General features: G+C 37.1%; 1 protein-coding gene and 1 long non-coding RNA gene across 4 annotated transcripts in view; one reads left to right on the top strand and one right to left on the bottom strand.

Annotated features, from left to right (window-relative positions):
• nlgn3a (neuroligin 3a) overlaps nucleotides 1-23,076 on the bottom strand; it is a 300,140-nt gene that overhangs the window by 200,530 nt on the left and 76,534 nt on the right. The window contains exons 2-3 of one of the 3 annotated variants that reach the window (XM_087280595.1): nucleotides 10,736-11,399; nucleotides 8,227-8,286 (exon numbers count right to left, since the gene is read on the bottom strand). In XM_087280595.1, coding sequence (XP_087136721.1) covers nucleotides 8,227-8,286; nucleotides 10,736-11,273 — 598 coding nt within the window. In that variant the 5' untranslated portion in view covers nucleotides 11,274-11,399. 3 annotated transcript variants of the gene reach the window in all.
• The window catches only part of LOC147840793 (uncharacterized), a 110,673-nt gene that overhangs the window by 35,022 nt on the left and 52,575 nt on the right, over nucleotides 1-23,076 (top strand). The window lies entirely within an intron of this gene.

Genomic DNA, 23,076 nt, shown 5'->3' with positions numbered 1-23,076 from the left:
GCCCAGTTGGTCAGCTCGCATGGAGAATTAGTGCCAGCTATGCGCAATCCCCTTTGGCAATCCAATATGCATCTTCTAGCCACAGAATGGACTTCTCAGATGGACCTATGTCTTCTCTACCTGCTTACCAGCTAATCATATGCAGCACTCGCCCTGGTTAGGGCTAGCTCATATGTCCATTTTGTCACCAGGTCTCCCCATTTGGGTAGCAGGCGGCCTCCACAGTGTCCTTCCACTTTGGGACTGGTATGCTTCCCCAACATGCTTTAATGCTTTGAGGAACCCCCTAGAAAATGAGATGATTCATCTCAAGGGGCAATACAATTCAATAAATCAATTAAAATAAAAAGAATCCCTAGTGTATATTAGCTTGGTACAAAGAAATAATTATAACCCCTAAAATTCTTAAGTATTCCCATATTCTGATAATTAAAAGGCTGGGGATGTTTCAAGGTAGCGCCCTTGCAGATGCTTGTGTTCTCACATTAGGCTTGGCAAACTTCACATCAAAGGCATGCTGCTGTGCCTTTTTTGCTTTCAATCTCCCAAAGGGTTTCTGACACATGTTTAAGTACACTCTGAAGGTTACAAAGAAGTTAACCAAGATGTGTGCCACCTTTGCTACAGCAGCCGAGTCTCCAAAAAAAAAAAAAAAAAAAGAAGCTGAGTGCTCGGCTCTTCAGCAGCTAAAGGCTGAAGCATGCTCTCCTGTGGAGCTGTGCTCTGCCAACTTATATGCATTTATTAGCACATTTTCTTATTCTTTAGAATGATTGATTGTCTAGCATCTCCCAAAATGTCTCAGACACATGTCTTCATTCCCTACTTCTGGGAACGTGGGTTGAGTTTATAGCCAGGATGTTTTCTTTAAAAGTGCATATTAGCTGGATGAGGTTGTGGTAGTCTGCTTAAAGCGTGCTTCAACAAAATTCGCTGTAGTAGTGTCACCACAAAGATCATGGTTTTGTGGTCACACTTTATTTTTTATTATTTATATCTAATTATCACTATTTACAAACCATTAACTAAATCTATTAGCTCAATAAAGCACTAATTTGCTGCTTATTAGTAGTTCATAATTTATAGTATTATTTTGGTTTAGGTATTGTGTAGGATTACTAAGATGGGGTTTGTCAAGTTGTCATGACAAATACAAAGACAGGTTTTGATACATTTTGTCATGCAATAAGTTACATATAAGATGTTATGACAAAGACTATTTAAACAATATTACCTTTGTATTTAAAATGACATATTGAGGATAATGACACTTAATAACGTCTCTTGTCATGATTACAAAGATCTCATGACAGTCTTGTGAACATTCCTTTAAAGTAAAATGTTTCGTGTCATATCATTTTTTTTTTCACTTCATGGAAGTGGGGGAAGCTTAAACCTGTTTTGGTGCATTTTGTTTAATATTACACTCAGAACTTATAACCTTTTTTATTAAGAAATAACATGAAATTATTTCAGTTTAATGCGTAAGCGTTTGATGACCTAAAGTGACCTGCTGCTTTTCTGTCTGTGTTAGCTTTAAGAGATAATATATTATATATAATACATTACACATTATCCAAATCTAAAAGAAAACCACATTTATCGTAACCATATGCCGACTGCACATTACACCCTGTTGCTTTGGGTTACTTTTTTAATGGAAAGCACTCTCTTTGTATTGGACAGGGTAATCCTTTGATCTCAATGATAGGTGTCGACACCCAGACTTAATTGACGAAGACATTTTATAATGAAGTGTCACACAAGGAAGGTGTCCATAGCTGAGAGCCATAGCAACAGAACAAGGCTGATTGCATGGATGCTGTTGAGCATCCCCTGGGTGCCACACCAGTCTTGAGTTCCACAAAGAAACTAAAGAAGCATAAAATTAAGAGTAATGACAGAGGGAGATGGGAGAGGACATACGATCTGGAACATTATGTTGTTTATTTGTGAGTGGCAGTATGTTTTAATTAATGTTCATTAAACAATTAAATATGTGAAAGGTTCCTTGGTTATCTGTCTTCCAGTGGCTAGGAAGCCATTAAATTGATTGTAGTGGTGCTGAAACCCAGGAGAAGGTGGGACACACTGTTCAGATGTCCTTGCTGCTGGGTTGGCAAAGAGCAGTGCTATTGGTGCAACCGAGTGACCGGGATGTATCTATTGTTGGTGAGAACCTCTCAGCCACAAGGTGCTGGGGTATCTATCATTTAGGAAAGGGTGGAAAAGTTGTCCTGTTGGCCAATTGTTTGTCTGCCTGTATGGAGTAGAGCAGGAGAAATAGCTGAGAAAGTCACCGCTATCTTCCAGGAGCCGAAGCCTGCTACTATCCACCAAGAAAAGAGAAAAGCAGAAGACAGTAGTGTACTATCAGCTGGAGGAGCTGAAGCTATTATTCTGAAGGCGGGCAGGTGGAGTAGATACCTCTGTGAGGCTGCGTCTCAAACCACATACTTCCATACTATATAGTACACTAAAATCAGTATGCGAGCCGAGTAGTATGTCTGAATTCATAGAATTCGAAAAACAGTATGCGAGAAGTACCCGGATGACTTACTACTTCCGGCGAGATTCTAGAGTGCGCATCCCATGCATGCCCCGCGAGCAAATTCATGAATAGGAGTAAAGCAATTGACGCAGGCAGGTCACATGACCATGACAAAATGGTGGATGTAGTATGTCGGAATTCCATTCATACTTTTCACGCTCATACTGTATAGAACGTACTTTTCTAACGGCCGAGTTGTACGTTTAAATTCAAATGTAGTACCTACTGAGTAGTAGGCAGTTTCGGATGCAGCCTGAGGCTCCCAGCACAAAAAAAGGCACCGCTGACAAAGATCTCTCAGCTGATTGAACACCAAGTAACAGCATTTTTGAGAACTAAACCCCTTTAGTTTCCCTTCCTAAAGGAGGATGGAATTGCACAAGCACTGATAAGTGTCACCTGGGTACCACACCTGTCCTTGTTAAACAAAACAGCATATACTGGTATGGTATGTTTTAATCCAGGTGTGTGTTTTTGCCCATAGCTGGTTCTTGCTGGTCTCATGCTGGTTCTTTCTTGTCCCATGCTGGTTAGAGCTAATCTCACATTTGTTCTTGCTCTTCCCATACTGGTTCTTGCTGATCCGTTGCTGGCTAGAACCAGCATATGAAGACGAGAGAGGAGCAGGCCTGGAATCTGTGTATTTATGTACGTGCATCTGACATTCGTATTTGGATGATTTAGTCTGCACCTTGCTCTCCTAAGGTCGCCAACTGTGACTAAGCAGTGGTGTGCCTCGTTAGTAACTAGATGAAAGACAACATGAAAAAACTTGGGTTGCTGCTTGAAGAGGTGCTAGTACGGGATGAGGCCACTACGGGATGCTCACACTGTGGTATGTGTGGGGATCCTAGTGCGCCAACAAAGTGATTGTTTGCTGATAGAGCTGTTTGTTTATACACTAAACCAAGTTTTATTGATTTGTTTTGTCAATAGTAATGGGAATCAAGTCAGACAAATCTGTCACAATCTGTTTACAATGACTTACTTAAAGGGCCATGAAACCCCCTCGTTTCAGCAGGGTGTTTTCACACTTCTACTTTGGAAAAAGTCAGAAAAGTGGGCGTGTCCAGCTCTGTTTAGGGGGGAGTGTCGGAGGAAGAAAAGTGGGATGGTGTCGGAGTGTCTATTTGGGCACGCGCAAGTTTCAGAGTCAAAATACACACAAACACACAGGAGAAAGTGATGGTGTTTAACCTACATGGACATGTGTAGTCGAATTATTTGCCAAATTATTAAAAGGTGGACTTTAACTGCAGTTTGGGTCTTTCATTCAGGGAATTCATTCATGCCCCTCGCGACAAACGAGATATTTGATTCAAGGAGCTGCTCTAAGTGTGTATTTTTCATGCAATGTTTGATACCGCACGGCAAATGAGAGAAAAAAAACCTCCGCATTTCCCGGAAACTTAGATGCACACGGCAGGTAGTAATGGGAATCAAGTCAGACAAAACTACCTGGAGGCCACTAAGAATCCAAAAAATCTGGTTGTTGGGTAACAAATATTGATACATAAAATGGGTCAATTTTGTCAGTGATATTGAACCATGCTTATATGACAGTAAATCTATTATTAAAAAAAAAAGAACGGAGTGACCACAGATGCTGGCACATGAGGTGAATTGCTACTGTAAAAAGATAGCTTAAATACAAACAAATAAACTGGAGTCTCCCCTAGTGAAACTTACACATGTGCAGCACATTTCTTGTGTGTTTAGAACAAAAAAAACCTTTGAGTGAAGATGTCTGGCAGTTTCTATTTTTTTCCTCACCTGCTGAGCTGCTTTAGTTTGCTAGGTCACTTGTATTTTTGGCAGTTGTTGGGCTATACTGGCTGTTTTAACTGTTATCAGGTCCATAGCAAGCTATGACATTACCAAGGTTAAGACGTATGAATTATTGTACATACAATAATTGTACATACTGTACATTCTGATGCTGAATATATTCTTGACTCTGAGTTTCAGAGTTAATGAGCTCTAGAGGGCAGGGCTACAGATCTATGTCATCAAGATCAAACACATCAACATTGTCATTTACAATGACTTACTTAAAGGCCATGAAACCCCCTCGTTTCAGCAGGGTGTTTTCACACCTCTACTTTGCAAAAAGTCAGAAAAGTGGGCGTGTCCAGCTCTGTTTAGGGGGGAGTGTCGGAGGAAGAAAAGTGGGATAGTGTCGGAGTGTCTATTTGGGCACGCGCAAGTTTCAGAGTCAAAATACACACAAACACACATGAGAAAGTGATGGTGTTTAACCTACATGGACATGTGTAGTCGAATTATTTGCCAAATTATTAAATGGTGGACTTTAACTGCAGTTTGGGTCTTTTATTCAGGGAATTCATTCATGCCCCTCGCGACAAACGAGATATTTGATTCGAGGAACTGCTCTAAGCGTGTATTTTTCATGCAATGTTTGATACCGCACGGCGAATGAGAGAAAAAAAAAACCTCCGCATTTCCCGGAAACTTAGATGCACACGGCAGGTAGCGTCAGAAAGCCGCTTGTGTTATTCCAGTCACAAAATGCGGTAAAAACCCCACACGAGGTTAAAGTTTGGTTGTAGTGCTAACATGTTTACACTCGGTGTTATAGTTTGTTCGATACGAACAAACTGAATAAACAAAGAGCACTGCTCGCTCACTTACCAAATCTGTAGAGACAGGACAATCACCAGCAACTAGAGCTGCGTCTTTATGAAGAGAATACTACAAGCGAATCCGGATCTCAGTGTTTGCAGATGAGAACAGCTCTCAGGTAAACAATGTTCTTCCTTAGACACGTAAGTTATTGTTGTCGAGCGTCGCGTACACTGTAATCCACAAGTGAGTCTGAGCTCTCACAGAGAGAAAATGAAAACGAAACTTAACTGTAGCAAACTATAAAAGCAACACTTCATGCTTGTTTTGCCAATCCAACGTGGTGTGTCTTTGGTCTAAGCACTGTGACACTAATGAATATTAATGAAGTTGAACAATAGAGCGCGCTGATTAGTTTGAACCAAGCCTTACTCATGCATTAATGCATCACACTGTAAGACGTAATAAGACACACTCTGGCACAGACGCCCAGTCTGCACGCTGGAATACAACGCTATTATGTCATGGCCGTGACGCAGCTTCAAAAATTCGTTTCAAACCGGAAGTACAAATTTGCTTGAAATAATGCAAAAACAACAAATTTACACTTTTTAGTGAAATATAGGTGTCCTAATAGTGTTTTTAGCAGTGTGGGACACATATACGACTGTCAACAGCTCAAAAAATGTGTTTTGGTGTTTCGTGACCCTTTAAATCTCTTCAAGCATTGTTATGGCAGAAATCCTCATGACCATGCATTACATTCTGTGAGTTGTTAGCATTGGGGTAGGGGTGGCATTAGGTGCTCCATAATATTTGTTCAAGTATAAATCATATACCACATATTCTATATTGCCCAAAAGCTAGGGACACCCCATCCAAAGCATTAAAATCAGTTATTTAAAAATATAACACTCTATGGTGTTCAATGAATTCAAATGGCATTGTACAGTGATAGGGTGCCACCTGTGCAATTAGTACATTTGGTAAATCTCCTCTCTAATAAATATTCCACAGTCAACTGTTAGTGGTATATTTTTAAAGCAGAATCAATCAGCAACTCAACCACAAAGTGGGTAGACCATGTAAAGTCAACATCAGCACATGCTAAGGCGCACAGTGCACAGAAGTTGCCAACATTTGTCAATAGCGATAGACCTCAAAACCTTGTGAGATTAGCTAGAACAGTGTGTAGAAAGCTTCCAAGATTTTATGGCCAAGCAACTGCTTCCAAAGCATCTGATGCAGTGGTGTAAAGCAAAGCACCACTGTACCCACAAGCAGTAAATAAGTATTTGGCAATCCAATGGATGACTCTGGGTTAGACTAAAGTTTGCATACATTCTAGACTGCACTGTGCCAAACGTAAAAGTTTAGTGGACAAGGGATTATAGTGTGGGGTTGTTTTTCAAGGGGTTGTGCTCGGCTTAGGGTTTAGTTCAAGGAACTTTTTATGCGCTAGCATAACAAAATTTAGCAAAATTTCATACTTAGTTTAGGAATGGCCCTTTATTGTTGCAACATGTCTGTGCACAAACCAAAGCCCTTATAGACATAGATGAGCAAGTTTGATGTGGAGCGACTTGACTGGGCTGCACAGAGTCTTGACCTTAACCTAATAATGGGGATGAATTAGAGTGGTGACTGCAAGCCAGGTCTTCTCGTCCAACATCAGTGCATGATTTTCAAAATTTCAATTCACTTATCACTTGGGGCTGGCTATTTGTCACCTATGGTAAGGGTTTAGATGTTGCAAAACTTTTTGACAGTAAAGTATGACATATGTCAAAGTATGACATAATGGCAAAATTATACCCTAATATGTAATTTCATCATCATGACAAAGATACATCAAATGTTACCCACTGAATGAATTATACTGAGCATCAAAAAAAGACACTAAATGGGTACCCTGTCTAATAAAACGGGGAACTGACCAAGTGTCAATAAGTGGAACTTAGAAGTGAGAATGTGATCAGAATTTCGGAAACTGTATCGTGTTGTCTGTTCCCATTACGTCCCATTACAAGCTGCAACATGAATGGTTCTCATTATCTCTGAATCGTTTATCGTTATATTGTCAAGATTATCTAGAGTTGTTTAAAAAAGTTGTATATTTCTATCAATCTTTGTTTTTCATATTGCACATTACTAAAATAAATAAATAAACTAAATTATCACATGTAGTACCATGACCTTGCCTATATGTGTACACAGTAGTGGCAAAATTATTGAAACATTGTTGAAACAACATTTATATGTCAATTATTTCTGTTTTGCAGTAGTCACTAAAAAATAACAGTTTACATTTACACAGATTCATTTAACCATAAGCTGTAATAGTCAACTAAGCTTTTCAGCCAGTGCTCCACAAAGAGATCTGATCTGGTATAAAACACACGAAGAAACACAACAAACTGAGACAGACTAAATCCAAAAGAATTGTGCCAACATCTCCAAGACAGATATCTAAGTTCTAGACACTTGTGAAAAAATACTGTAAAATGAAGATGCTATCAAGAATGATATTCATTATCAATGAACTTTTATTTACGAAATTAAAACATTGTGTTGCGACTATCTTTTGTGTTTAAAGCCACTTTAGTCCTGTGTACACTTGCACATGGCTTTTCAGGTATCTTAGCAAGTATAGGTTACCAAAAGTGTCTTGAAGATGGCTTCATCTGGTTTTAATTTCTCTCAGTCTCACTAATACTACAAAATATTTACTGTAAATAAAAATAGTTTAAATTAAGCAACAAAATAGTTTATCAATTGTATGTATACATTTATATTTTAAAGAAATTACAACAAAAAATAGCATACTGTTTTATGTGAATGAAACTCACAGAAATCCAGTATTACCAGTTGCCTACATATAGCACACATTAAATAAAAATAAATAATAAATAAATACATAATTTAAGACAAAAATTGACAGCTATAGAGAGTTTTATATTTTTAAGTTGTTGTTGTTGTTGTTGATCAGCAAACATGACTCTGTGGTTGATGGAGAAATCCCGTAGGCAAGAGAGGACGTACCAGTCGCTCTCTTCACAGTATTTCACTCCAATGTTGGCTTGCTTACATACCTCCTTTTCTACATATTTTCTTGTTGGGTTTTCTGGTACATTCCTTGGATATTCTTTTGACTGTAAAATGAATAAAAGACTACAAAATAACAGAAGGCTCTGGAAACGTTTGAGGAAAACATGCAACAAAGTCACTCCCGCTCCCCACAATAACAACAAAAAGACCCTTTCCAGAAAATTAGCTGAGGACTTTTTTCATTTGGGCAGAAATTATTCCAAAATATGTGGAATTGTTAGCTGCACCCTGGAACACAGGAAGCCTAAGTTCACATGCACTGCTATATAAGACCCTTTACAAGCGTAAAAGAAATGGCAATCCCTTCACTGATGACATCCCGGATTTACAGACAAATGCACAGGCTGTTGTACAATACGCCAAATGTACTTTGGGAATGTAAGAGTTATACAAAAGTCGATATTGGTTTTATGATTTTTTTTTCCCATTGCTAGCTTTGAATTACAAAATAGCTCTGTTCCAAAACATTGCACTAACTAGACAGAAATGTACTGTATATATCAGAGACCTGCTTCAAAGTAGGCAAAATATTATGCTTGCTTCCTAGATATGTAATTTTTGTCTAATTAATATGGTATAATGCATTTATGTTTCAAAGCCAAGACAGTCACAGAATGCATTACATCAAACTCACTGAAAAATAGAGGACAAAATAAAGTTATATAAATAAAGTTATTTAAATAAAGTTAGATGAATGTATGTCATTGAAAATAGCAAGAAAACTCAGTATTCAATGAAATGTTTTACAATCTATGGTATATATTTATGTGTAATATGAGAGCATCTAAAATCCTGTTCTCTTTTAGTATGTGATTTTTTTTCTAAAGATGTGACTGAAATGACTTTGCAACAATTAAACAGTATGTTTTAAATAATAAAAATGCAATTCAGAAAAAAACTGCATTCATCATGGAGTATTTGTGACATACTGTTGCTTCATAATGTTGCGACATACAGTTACTTCCATCACTCCCATGGCCTCATGGGACAGAAAAGTGTAAATTGAATGTGCACTTAAGAATTTCAGCAGAACTAATTGGTAAGCCAGTTCTTTTCACCAGTTTTAGGAATGTTGTTTATTCATTCATTTATTCATTCATTCATTTACTTTTTACTCCACAGTGGAATGAACCGCCAACTTATACAGCATATGTTTTACGCAGCAGACGCCCTTCCGGCTGCAACCCATCACTGGGAAACATCCATACACACTTATTCACACACTATGGACAATTTAGCTCACCCAATTCACCTATACCTCATGTTTTTGGACTTGTGGGGGAAACCGAAGCACCCAAAGGAAACCCAAGCAAACACGAGGAGAACATGCAAACTCCACACAGAAATGCCAACTGACCCAGCCGAGGCTCGAACCAGCAACCTTCTTTTTGTGAGGCAATTGTGCTACCCACCGTGCTGCCCTGGAATGTTGTTTTTTTTGGACAAAATTCAACATTCCTTCCTTACTATAATAGGGACATATGTGATCTCAGATGTAGACGATCTTGCTAATGTAAACTTAATTAAATAATTCCTGGAGTATTTTGTTTCATCTGAGTTTTACCATATTTTAAGAGTCCTCATTCACTTGGCACAAAAGTATTATTAACAATAAAATGTATCTAACCAGGCCAAGCATGAAATATTCTTTTGAGGAAATTAAAACATTATTTTCTGACATATTTTAACTGATGTGAAAATCCACATTTTAAACCGATGAAAAATCCAGATTTAATAAAGTATTTCCTTCCCCTAATGAAGATTGTACATTCCTATCTGCCCCCATCAGAGCTTTCTCTAACATGTACAGCAGATATCCTAAAAAGGCAGCTCACATGATTTTGGAACAGAGCTAATTGTTTCAAATTCGTAAGGCTTTGAGTCGAGAAATGCTCTTATGCTAGGGTGGTATTTGTGAATGCAAATGTGATTACCAAATTTGCCTAAAGATCTTAAGTTCCACAAGAAAGGATTTGAACTTTAACAGAAGAAACTGGGACAGTAAAGGGTCTTACATGGTTAGGACTGATGCCACAGGCCTCTTGTGTTCCAGAACATTTGAACAACTCTACAAAAGGCTCATTCTGGAATCAAGCAAGCTAATCTTGGATAACTAATCCCCAGAACAGTCAAGACAGTGAGGAGAGGGAGGTGCACCAAGATCATTACATCCAAACTTCATGTCAGATTAAAATCTGAGCTCTAACATTAAAAAAAAGATTACTTGCTCACTGATTGCTTTATTCTGACTTTCTTTCTATCTTTTTGGTTTGCTCTCTTGAACAACACAAAAGAGGAACCTATAACAGTGGCATGGAAGGGAAGAGTTGATGGAAAGACTTCATGGCAGATCAAGTCAAGATGAGGAATGAAAATGATGTGCACAGACACAGCATGCGCCAGACGACAACTCATGCTTCAAACACAACACAGGAAATGACAGAATGTAATAGTGAGACACTATCTTTTCTTTGTTATACCCGACACACTCACCATCCTCTGTTGGAACATAGATGTTTAGATACAAACAATCTTCATTTTGATCCTGTATAGAAGTTGCAACTATATCCAAGTTAAATGTGAACCAAATTGGCATCATGATTTCCGGAACAGCATTGTGAATGTTTTGTGGGCACACTGGTGCAAAATGAGTGGCATTCTTGATCCCGGACCAAGACGAGGGTGGCTCAGGGGGTAGGAATCGTTTTTCACCCACCGGTGGGGTGGCATACGGGACTCCCAGGTACTGGTCCACTGGTCCCAGGATCTCACTATGCAGCGGAACCCGCGCCCCCCGTAATTTCCCATACTGTGTATTGACTGTGGGGTAGTAGCCTTGCCCCCGGACAAGCATCATACACCAACAAAAAACCAATATCCACAGAGAAATGTTGCAAGCTCTGCGACTGCAGCAGTCCTGGTGGTGCAAAAGGAGACGTTTTTTGCGCATTGCTAACCACATAGTCTGTGATACTGGATGTTGTTGTCGCTGCTGGACACCGATGTATGCTGAAAAAATCCTCCAGCACATGTCTGCCTTCAGACCTTCAAACACAGCTTGATTACTCCTGTCATCGAAGAAAAAATACACATGTGCTCCGTTCCCTTCCAGACCAATCCTCAGTTACTGTCCAATACTCTCATCCAATCCTCTCTCCTGCAGGATAAAAACATGAAAAGAAAGGACACATTGTAATTTGCTGGACATTTTTTTGGTTCCCATGAGAAAAATATTTTTAAAAATGTAAGGATGCATATTGTTTCATGTGATTGTTGGATTTAGGGGTAGGGAGATACATTATACAGTCTGTATGTTATAAAACTCCTTCCTTTATGGTATAAAACGTCCAAAAACTCAAGGAAATTGTTTTTGTGTATGTGCACACACATTGCTCAATTCATATGAAGGTCTGCATAACTATGCAGATACATGCACTTACTATAACCATATTGATAATTATAAAGTTAAATATTCAGTTTTAACAGTTGAGAGCACAGCTACTGTGTCACAATAGCAAGACAGATAAGTATGAATTGAATCACTTTTCTGAATCACAGCCAATCAGCCACCAACCATTTTGACATTTATTCATTCATTCATTTTCTTTTAGGCATAGTCCCTTTATTAATCTGTGTCGCCACAGTGAAATGAACCACCAACTTATCCAGCACATGTTTTAAGCAGCAGATGCCCTATCAGCTGTAACACATCACTGGAAAACATCCATACACACTCATTCACTACGGTCAATTTTTAGCCTTCTCAATTCACCTGTTGACATGTCTTTGAACTTGAGGGGGAAACCGGAACACTCAGAGGAAACCCACGCGAACACAGGGAGAACATGCAAACTCCACACAGAAAAGCCAACTGACCCAGCCAAGGCTTGAACCAGTGACCTTGCTGTGAGGCGACATTGCTACCCAATGCACCATGATGCCGCCCGTTTTGACATTTAGTTATTATTAAGGTTATTATTTAAGTTATACTAAATAGTATAATATTTTAAATAGTATAATATTTTATATGCTATATAATATAATGTCTTATTCACTTATGTCCTGGAACTAACAATTTAATACTGCATAATTGAGGTTTTAAAATAGCAAACGCTCCCCACTGATGTCAAATCTTGTATTCCCAAAACACATTATATTCTTTTGTACAAAATCAAAAAAAGAAAACATACTGTTTGTAGAAAATAACACCTTTTCCGTCTGAATTTGACAAAAAAAATGCATTAAGTATAATATTATTCAGGCACAGGTCATCATCCCCATCATTGGAAAGCTTATATTTTGTAAGTGCCTTGTGGGTGCATGTGCTAACACTGTAAATGCTAATGATGAGGAGGGTCATCTCCAGCAAAGAAAAACTCTTCTCTGCTCAGCTACTGATCAATTTTCAATTTTTAAAGCTTAAGACCCGCAGACCTCTATCCCTTAGAGGGCTTAGAATAATAGGAAGGAGAAAAGCTGGAATTTAGTAGTGGATATTGCATTCTAAAATGACTCTGTAAATGATTTATAATGTATATGTGGAGCAGCATTCACCAGACATAGGCAATATGATTCTTCCTGCAGGCACACTTATCACTCCACAGCTCCTATCCAAACTTGGTCTGATTTGCACAAAGCCTGGCAGGAAGTTCTTCATCCTCCACCCCATCATCCATAAATACTTGCTGCTGGTGACTTTGGATGCTAAAACTAAATCCATTATCACATTGTGATTGGTATGCATTATTATTTTTATTTAATGTGATTATTTCAGAAAGCAATGAGCAACAAACGTCAATTCAATAGTAAGCTGTCATGCACTTCTCGGCGCAGCGTGACTTATTCAGAAATCACAGTGCAACATTAATCTGCATTGAGCTGTACAGATCAATGCTGTTCTATGCTCTGTGGAGCACTCAGATTGCTGAAGCTGTTGACTAGTGCCGGTTAGTTTTTCACACTTTAATATGCTGGTCTTAGAAAGTGATTGTGTGAGTATTACCTCAATATGTACAACATTATGCAGGTTTATATAAATTAAGGACTTTAATTAAATTAAATAGAATTTTTAAAATTAAATAGATAGGTATCATTACTTTATTGTTCGCATAGCAGTGTTTTAGATTAGCATGCAATGTCCTGCAGATTGCCAGGTCAGCTTCTAAAAGTTATTTAATTTTTTAAAATTTGTTTAAAAAAAGTAAATACCAATTTAAGACTCCTAAACTTAAGACCAAAAAAATAATTATTAAGCATGTAACATTATAAAGCGTCACCATACAACTTTTTCAAGCAAGAAAAGAAATTTTCTTGGGGTTGATAAGCGCAATTGCCTGCTACCAACAAAGCAGCTTACTCCACTTAAAGGCATTTCTATATATGTCTATGGTTCTGGGTCGCTCACCCAAAGTTGCCTGTGAGTTTTCATGAAGCAGGAGGCAGATCTGATAGCCGTAGCAGCAGAATTTTTGTAGTTAAAAGTTATTTTATTTGATTTGATTTTTTAATTTTTCAATCAAAAATAACATAAATAAAATATCATTAACAAAAAAAAATAATAATAAATATATTTCAAAATGGTCGAAAATGGAGTGGAATGAAGCACAAGCTTATTATTTTCCCACCCCATTACCACATACTTCATTCGTCTATTACTCAAACTTATTTCTTCTTTTACTCATTTCTTTTTTTACATGAGACATATTTTATCCTTTTGGCATCTTTGACAAATTATAATTTTAAATCTACCTTTACATTTTATAACATAGACCCCCCTATAGAACTGCAAATAGCCATTAAATAAAGTTTCATCATACCTTCCTCATTTTATCCTGTTTTCAATCACCTTCATCATTACATTCCTTTATTAATATACATTAATACAACTTTTTAAACTGATTATTATGCTGACATTGCTTGAGAGTCTGATCTAGACGGTTCCATAATTTCACACCACAGACAGACATACACAAACGTTTTAAAGTTGTCCTTGTTTTCAACCTCCTTAAATTTAGTTTCAATATATCCCCCTTGTCTTTCTTCAACTTTTGTATGCTTTTTGGATGTAATTTATTCCTAGCTTTAAACATAAATTGTGCTGTTTTAAATTTAACCAAATCAGTAAACTTGAGTATCTATAATTTAAAAAATAATTGATTTATATGCTCCAAATACCCCATACCTTCTATCAGTCTGATTACTTTTTTCTGCATTGTACTAACGGATCGTAAATTAGATTTATATATATTCCCCCAAATTTCAACACAATGACTTATATATGACAACAACAAGTGTGTTATATAATATATACATTGATTTATTGTCCAGGATAAATCTTGCTTCATACACTATTGCTACAGTTTTTACTAATTTTGATATCACATTATTTATTTGCAGTTTCCAACTAATTTTATGATCCAATACAACAATAAGAAACTTAATTGCATATACTCTTTCTATAACTTCATTGTCAATATGTAAATCTATTTCATGACTACTTTTTAATTTCCCAAATAGCATTCATTCATTCATTCATTTATTCATCCATTCATTAATTTTTTTTCAGCTCAGTCCCTTTATCCATCAGGGGTGAGGGGTCGCCACAGCGAATGATCCGCCAACTTATCCAGCATATGTTTCATGCAGCGGATGCCCTTCCCCAACCCAATTGGTAAACACCCAAACACTTTTACATTTACACACATACTCTACGGCCAATTTATCTGTAGTGCCTTTGGACTGTGGTTGAAACCAGAGCACCTGGAGGATATTTCTATAATAATAGTAAATCTACAGTTTTATTCAGTGTTTTTATGACAGCAGTAATTATTTGTACCTAAGCTTTTTATTCATTTTTTTTATTTTTCCATGCATAATTACATTAATTAATCTGTATAATTGCAGTAATAACCTGTATAATTAAATAAATAATCTTTATAATCATATTGATCTGTAAAATTAAAGTAATAATCTTTATAATCACATTAATATGTATATTTACATTAATTAATTATATATTTAAAGTATTAATTTGTAAAATGACAGTAATAAATTGTAGTTATAGTTATGATCTGTTTAATGTCAGTAATAATTTATATAAATGCAGTAATAATTTGTAAAATGGCAGTAATAACCTGTATAATTATAGTTATAATCTGTATGATGCTAGTAATAACTTGTAACTATGGAACAGAAAATTATTATTATTATTTTTACATTGTAAAATCAGCCTTAACATTAATTGCTACAAAGCTGGAATACGAAGGAACAATGAGCCAACGTTCTTATTTCATAATGCCCATGAAGATTAAATGGAAAAGCCTTGGGAACTAAACTGTTACTAGTTGAAATGCACATGTCCTTAGGGTTAAAATCTTTCAACTCAATGTAAAAATCACACTTAAATGTGCACAAGGTAACAGACTGAATGACGCAAGACATTGAGTATAGTTTAACAATACACCATATGAAACACACAGGGATTCCAGTTTACTTTAAATTCAGTCTAATAGTGGAATACATAGTGAATATACAGCAGCAAAATGGTCAATAGTCATTTGATTTCAGCAAGAGCTGGTGATTTGAGGATGAGTGACAGCAACCTTTAGCAATGCAACACAGCTAGCAAAAAGTTGAACAGTTTCACTTGGACAAGAGCAGTAACATTGTGCTGTGATTTTTGATGTCTAAGTGCTACCTTGATTTAAACTTCCAAATTGTTCATTATTCATACCATCATAGTAATGTTCAAATTTTAAATTTTCAATGTCAAAACACACCATGCATCATGAGGTAATCTGCTGTGAATTTCTGTAATCTTACAACTAATAAAACATTTAAAGAATACATGAGGCAATGTTGTATCTCAAATGCAGTGTAAATAAACCAATTTCAATGTCTCAGGATTAACATCTGTAGATCTACTAAGTGTTTCTGCTACAATAAGACTCATTTATGATGATGGCACACTAGATTTTTTAAAATGCCTTTGCGAGGGGTTATTATTTTACTTAAAGAAAAAAAAAGAATTGTGTGGGTGTTTCAATTAATTGAAAATAGTATACATTAATTTATTCACTTCCCTTAGGCTTAGTTCCTTATTTATTAAAGGTCGCTACAGCTGAATGAACCTCCAACTATTGTAGCATATGTTTTATGGAGTGGATGCCCTTCCAGCTGCAACCCAGTACAGGGAAACAATCTCTCAATCACACACACATGCAAATGAACGCATGCATGCACACACACTCATACATAGAGCCTATTTAGTTTTACCCAATTCACCTACACTGTATGTCTCTGGACTGTGGGGGAAACCGGAGCACCCAGAGGAAACCCACGCAAACATGGGAGAACATGCAAATTCGATTCAGAAATGCCAACTGGCCCAGCCGGAACTTGAAACAACCTTCTTGCTTTGAGCCGACAGTGCTAACCACCGAGCGATGCTGCCAAATAGTATACAAACATATATATTTAATGTGTGTGTATAATTTTACACATTGTAAATACAAACATAACATATAATTAATATTACATGCATAAACAACTTACAGCAGATTTCACAGACAAGGTCCTCCGGGGCTCCCAAGCTCTAAAGATTAGTTCACCCATAAACAAAAAATCTGTCACTGCACAAACATCTGCACAAAACATCTTAGGCTGAATGTTCCTGGTGTGTGTTTTACATGCAGTTAAAAAAAGGAAAGGGCAAGTCCTAATCACTGCAAATAGCAGCTGGCATTCTAATGACATTTACTTGTATGTTCCATTTAGAACATTAGATTTAAAAATAATTAAATGTACACAATAACTATTTGGATGTCCATTTTACGTAATTTATCTTATTAAACATCTGATGGCATCTGTAAAAACAAGCTGAAAGAATGAAAGAGTCCAAAGGCTAACAGCAGTTTTTGCACAAGCCAAACATGGATGCCCAAGCATGGATGTCTTTTTTTTATAATCAACTGCCAATGACCTATATAAATATCGCTACACTAATTGCAACTCATGAAGACACCATTCTACTATTTGTTGCATCACTCATTTTAAGGGCTATTGCAATGGGTACTGCATTACATGTCTGAGGGTCCAGGATGTTGATGCGGTGTTTCCACTGCGAGGTTATGGTTGTTGCATGGCTAAAATCGTGGCTTGCAAGCGATCCCTGCTGTTCCATGTGAAAGTGGTGAGCACTCGGGCAGATCTGAGGATTACAGTGGGGGCCTATCCATTGCCTCTCTGCCCATGAACCCCCGCTCCTCCACATGGAGCCATATCTAAGTTTGTAGTGTTTGTGGCAGGTCATCTCCCTGAATGTGTTCGGTTTCGCTCAATGGCAGCAGAGATCAGGCGGCCAACGTGGCATCCGAGGGTGAGCTATTAAGTTCAGATGACAGACTGGGCCCACTACCACCATCCGGGGTGCAATGCATGGTCATAAATCTGGAGTTGAGCATGATGGTTGTGCTTTTCTGGGCAACTTTGGTGGTATTGCTGGAGATGACCCAGCTGTCTGCTCCACTGCCACAGCCTGTTCCACTGGCTAGTGATTGCACCACACCCCCTAAAGGAAGTTGGAGTTTGGAGAAACCTAAGCTTGATGTCCAAAAGCATCCTAACCAGCTTATTATATGCAGTGCTTCCCCTGGATAGGGCTAGCTCTCACCAGGTCTCTGCAGCATATTTCCCCTTCAGAACTGGCATGCTTCCTCAAAATACTGTCGAACTTCTAAAATCTCTACACTAGGCAAAAAGACCAAATACGACCCCCTAAATTCTAAATTATTCCCATAGTCTGGTATTTTGGATCTGGAGACATTGGAAGGTTGCGGCTTTGATGATGCTTGTGCGCTCACACTATGCTTTGCAAACATCTCACCTGGTAAGCGACAAGCTCAGTTGCTGTGGTGCTTTGCTTACACTCTCCGTGTCTCGGGCACACTTCAAAGTTCTCTCTGAAGAGGAACGTCTTTGTTACGTTCATAATTCACGTTCCCCAAAGAAGGGAACAGAGATGAGTGTCTTCCTTGGCACAGCAGCCATGTCTACAGCTGATGGCTGAGTGTTCAGGTTTTACAGCAGCTGAAGTCTGAAGCACTCTCTATATACTCTAATAATGATTAATCACCAGCACCTGTGAAGCTGTGCTCTGCCAACTCATAGGTATTTGTTGGCCTGTTTTCTTACTCTTCAGAAATGAGAAGAACCTGTCCATATATTCCTCTATTTTAAATCTCTGCTCATAATTAATACAACTTGTATATAATGTTTATAGTACATAAATTTGTAAATATTACTCAGTTTTTTTTTTTAAGTATAATCGCTCAACATTTCCCAAGGGATGATTTCAGAAAGCGCAGAGGCCATTCTGTCAACATGCTATAATTCATAGATGGTCTTGAGAAAGTCCGGAAAACATTCCATGTGAATTTAATGTTTCAACTGTGACGCTTCATATAAAGCTTCAAGAACCCTTTTGTGCACTAATACATACATTAAAAATAAATACATACAGTCAGGTCTATAAATATATTGACATTGAAGCAATTCCAACATTTTTGGATCTATGCACCAACACGGTGGATTTGAAATGAAATGAACTGCAGACAGTCAGCTTTAATTTAAGGGTATTAACATCCAAATCAGGTGAACGGTGTAGACCAGTGGTTCTCAAACTTTTTTCACCAAGTACCACCTTAGAAAAAAATTGTCTCTCCAAGTACCACCTTACGACGCTATTTTTTAACCAGTATTAAAAAATAGCGTCGTAGGCCAAATTAAGCAGCTACAGGTGTGCACAGTTTAAAAACGATGCAGATTAATTCCTATTATTAAGAATATGTATTATTATCATTCATTTTAAACATTTGAAATAGTCTGAACATTAACTGTGCTTGCAGATTAAAAAAAAAAAGTTTTTGTTAAAATGTGCTTTTAAAAGTTCATTAAAAAATGGCGCTGTTCTTAAAAAGTAAAAAGAAAACTGCTGTACTTAAATCTACAGTATTCATTGTAGCCTATTCATCAAAAGCTGGAGATGTTGCTTGGACCTTATATATATAGGCTATATGTCACATTCCTACACTTTCAGACAAATCTTGAAATATGTTAAATGTACATATGACAGGGTTCATACAGGCACAGCCTAATGAAAAATCAATTACAGCACCTATTTTTTTTTTCAAGACTGACATGCTATGTATTGAAGACCTGAAAAGTATTCTCAGCAACCCATAAAACATTGCATAGGAATAGATACAAATAAAAAAACATTAAAAAATAATATTTATTGATCATATATTAATAATATAATAAACCTGCACTAAATGCTTGAGAAATCTTTTTTGTACTCAAGTAAAAATACTATTACACAGCTAAAATAACACAAATTTTAGTAAATAATATTAATATTAGGTAAAAGTACAAAGTACTCTTTTAAAAAGTACTAGTTGGTTACTTTTGAAAAAAAAAAATCAGATTTTCATTATGAAATCACTTTTTTACGTGGAAACCTGATTGAATGGTTTAATTGCTTAAATACCAAAGCTACATGTATAGGAAATTGCACTAACAAAGAAAGTATGGTCGATTTTTCCTTTCATGACAATTTTTCAATAGCACTGGTAAAACTACCAAATAATCTTTAAGGCCATAGAGACACTTTTTGCCAATTTTTTAAACGATATTTACAAGCTTTGAAAGGTTTAATTGAAGTATATGGTAAAAAGATTTAAATTTAGCCTTTTATTTACATATTTTACACTATTTTTCTTACAATATGGCAAATTTGTTTCTTAAAAAGCTGTACATCACATGTAGATTTTATTTTACATTTAACCTAATCTAAAATAGAAACTTAAAAAAAAAATACAAGTACACTGTCAGTAAAAAAAAAAAATAAAACAAATTACTTCATTTTACTTGAAGTATTTAAAATATGACAACACTACATTTATCAAAGCAGTGCTTTAAGAGCCTTATTGTTAATTTTGATAAATAAACAATAAGTAACAACGGATTGCTTTGAGCTGTAATGCTTTAAGACAGATCAGAATACAGCTAAATATATAAATCACACAAATACCTCATCCAGAAACATTTCCAGCATAATTAATTTGTCGTAAAGAAAAAAAAAATAAAAAATACACCTTTGCTAAAAGTAAGTTTCACTTCACAACACAGCCAAATAAGAAGACCATTAGCATTGTCATCGATCATGTATCAATCTATTTCTTAATACTTGATAACTTTGAATACTTTTGACTAAATTTAGTCAAGGAACAAAGATAAATAATGTCTACTTTAATAGTGGAAATATCGCGATTGTATTCAATCTGAGCACACAGGCGATCCTGAGAGGACTTGCAGTTCATTTGAAAAAAAAAAAGCCTATTTAAGAGCTCACATATCTGTTTTAGCGATTTGCGTACATGAATGCGATCTCGTGTTAAAATAAAGCACTCGCCACATTTGTAGAAATGAGTTATTGCGCAATACCTCCATTCCCACGCCGCCATTCAGACTGTATTTAGAGGAGTGACAGGTCAGAGGCGTCGACTGGCTGTCGGAGAGCGAAACGTGTTTGTAGATCATCAAAAAGGCAGGAAATATGTCCGCGGTTTAATTACTCTGCTAGACATCTCGATAGTGAAAACATCCGAGAAGCATTATTCCAACAAAACATTTGTTTTTAAGTTGTTTTTTCTGTCTCTGCAACACAGAAAGCATTTGTCCCACCCTTACGTTTCACACAACTAGACAAGGTCGACTGTGATTGGCTACTTTTCATGTCAGTCAAATCACGCTTCAGAATCAATTCTTAAACTTCGGAAACTGATTTATAGCAGCTTATGACACAATGCACTAAAATAAACATTCTAAGCACAGCATTGTGATCGTACGCTTCACAAAACAGCCAATGCTGATCACATCGATGTTATATTAGGCATTAAAGGATTAAAAGTGTTAATTGTTTCTTTCATTATTCAGCGGTTCCTCCGCGTACCACTAGGAGGAAGCCCGCGTACCACTAGTACCACAGTTTGAGAACCACTGGTGTAGACATTACAACAGTTTGCATTTGTGTCTCTCACTTGTTAAGGGACCAAAAGTAATAGGACAGAAAAATAATCATAAATCAAACTTCTCAAACATCATAAATCACACTTTTTAATACTTGGTTGCAGTCAACTACAGCCTGAAGTCTGGAACGCAAATACATCACAGATACTGGGTTTCATCCCTGGTGATACTCTCCCAGGCTTCTACTACTGTCTTCAGTTCCTGCTTGCTCTTGGGACATTTTCTCTTCAGGTTTGTCTTTAGCAAGTGAAATGCATTCTCAATCGGTTTCAGGTTATGGCATTGACTGTGCACTTTCTTTTAAAGAATGTTCCAAACAGTTGCTTTGGCCACACCTAATGTTTTTGCTATCCCTCTGATGGGGTTGTTAGATTTTTTGGTAACACTTTATAATAACTACACACTATGAATCATTTATTAAGCATTAGCATCTAGTGAATTCATTATCTGTTAAGCATTCCCTTTACATTAATAAACATTAGTAAGCAGTTTAAAACTGCAGCTACAAATGCTGTATTCTTGACTTATAAGCACCTATATGTGGTAGGTGGACCCTTTAGGTGCGTGCGTTGCGTGCTAATAACGTCAAGGCTTTATATAAGCAGGTGCGCGCTCCGTCTCCGGTTGGCATTTTGTTGTTTGGACCTGTTGATGGGAGTCTCTCCACTAGCCCTTCAGTGAGTAAAGCATGTTGGAAACCGTGAGTAAGATGGAACAGATTATTAAGTTTACATGAGTGTATTTTTCTTTTAAGGATAGTGGTGGTGTCAGGGTTTTGCCCTTTGTTATTTTAGCTTTTCCTGTAATGCTTTTTGTTGTCCACTAGACGTCATCATTTAGTAGTTTTCTATTTGGTATTCGTAATCATTGTCATTGATTTCACATGTGCCTTGTTTAGTTTCTTGTATTTAAGTAGCCTCAGTTTCATCTGTGCTTGGCTCAGTTATTGTGGATTCAAGCCTGTCAACCACTGTGAGTTTTTGTAAGACTTTTTGTAAAGCCTCTTAGTTATAACTCTAAAATCTTTAATGACATATCTTTTGAGTTTGTTGAGTTCAACTCTTCAGGTGTTTTTTGCCTATTTTTTGAGTTTTGTAATTTTGGATATTGGAGGACTCTGTTTTTGCCTCACTTTACTTTTATCTCTTATTGAAGATTTTTTGTTAATAATAAATTTCCACTGTGAAGCAAGCTGCCTTTCTTTGTTTGGGTTCTTCATTTCCCAGTAGCTCAGTAGGGAAGTCATTCACCTCTCATGCCAGAGACCCGGGTTTTATCCCCGATCCTGACAGAATAACTGGGCCAAACAACATGGAGCCAGAATGCCCCAGTTCTCAGGAGCTACTTGCCACAGTGGCTCAACATGGGTTGATCGTCCAACGCCATGAGAATGTCCTAGTACAGCAAGAGGCCCTGATGGCCAAACACTCTCAGGTACTTTCTGAACTAATGACTACTGTTCGCCAACTTTTTGACAGATTGTCAACCTGCACAACTCCAGCCTCCATTACCACCCCAGCACCTGTGTCAGAATCTCGAGCACCCTCTCCCATGATGGAACCTTGTCTACCTCCACCACAACACTTTTCAGGTGATCCTAGTGCGTGTGCGTGCGGGTTTCCTAACCCAATGTTCTCTCACCTTTGAATTACAGCCATCATCTTTTCCATCAGATCGGGCCCAAATTGCGGTCACCCTGTTGTCCGGTAATGCCTCTTCCTGGGCCACTGCAGTATGGAAGGCTAAAT

Source organism: Danio rerio, chromosome 14 (assembly GCF_052040795.2).
Source record: "Danio rerio strain M-AB ecotype USA chromosome 14, GRCz13ab, whole genome shotgun sequence".
Taxonomy (NCBI): Eukaryota; Metazoa; Chordata; class Actinopteri; order Cypriniformes; family Danionidae; genus Danio; species Danio rerio.
Note: the sequence above shows the minus strand (reverse complement) of the source record. Positions and strands in the feature narration are given on the sequence as shown.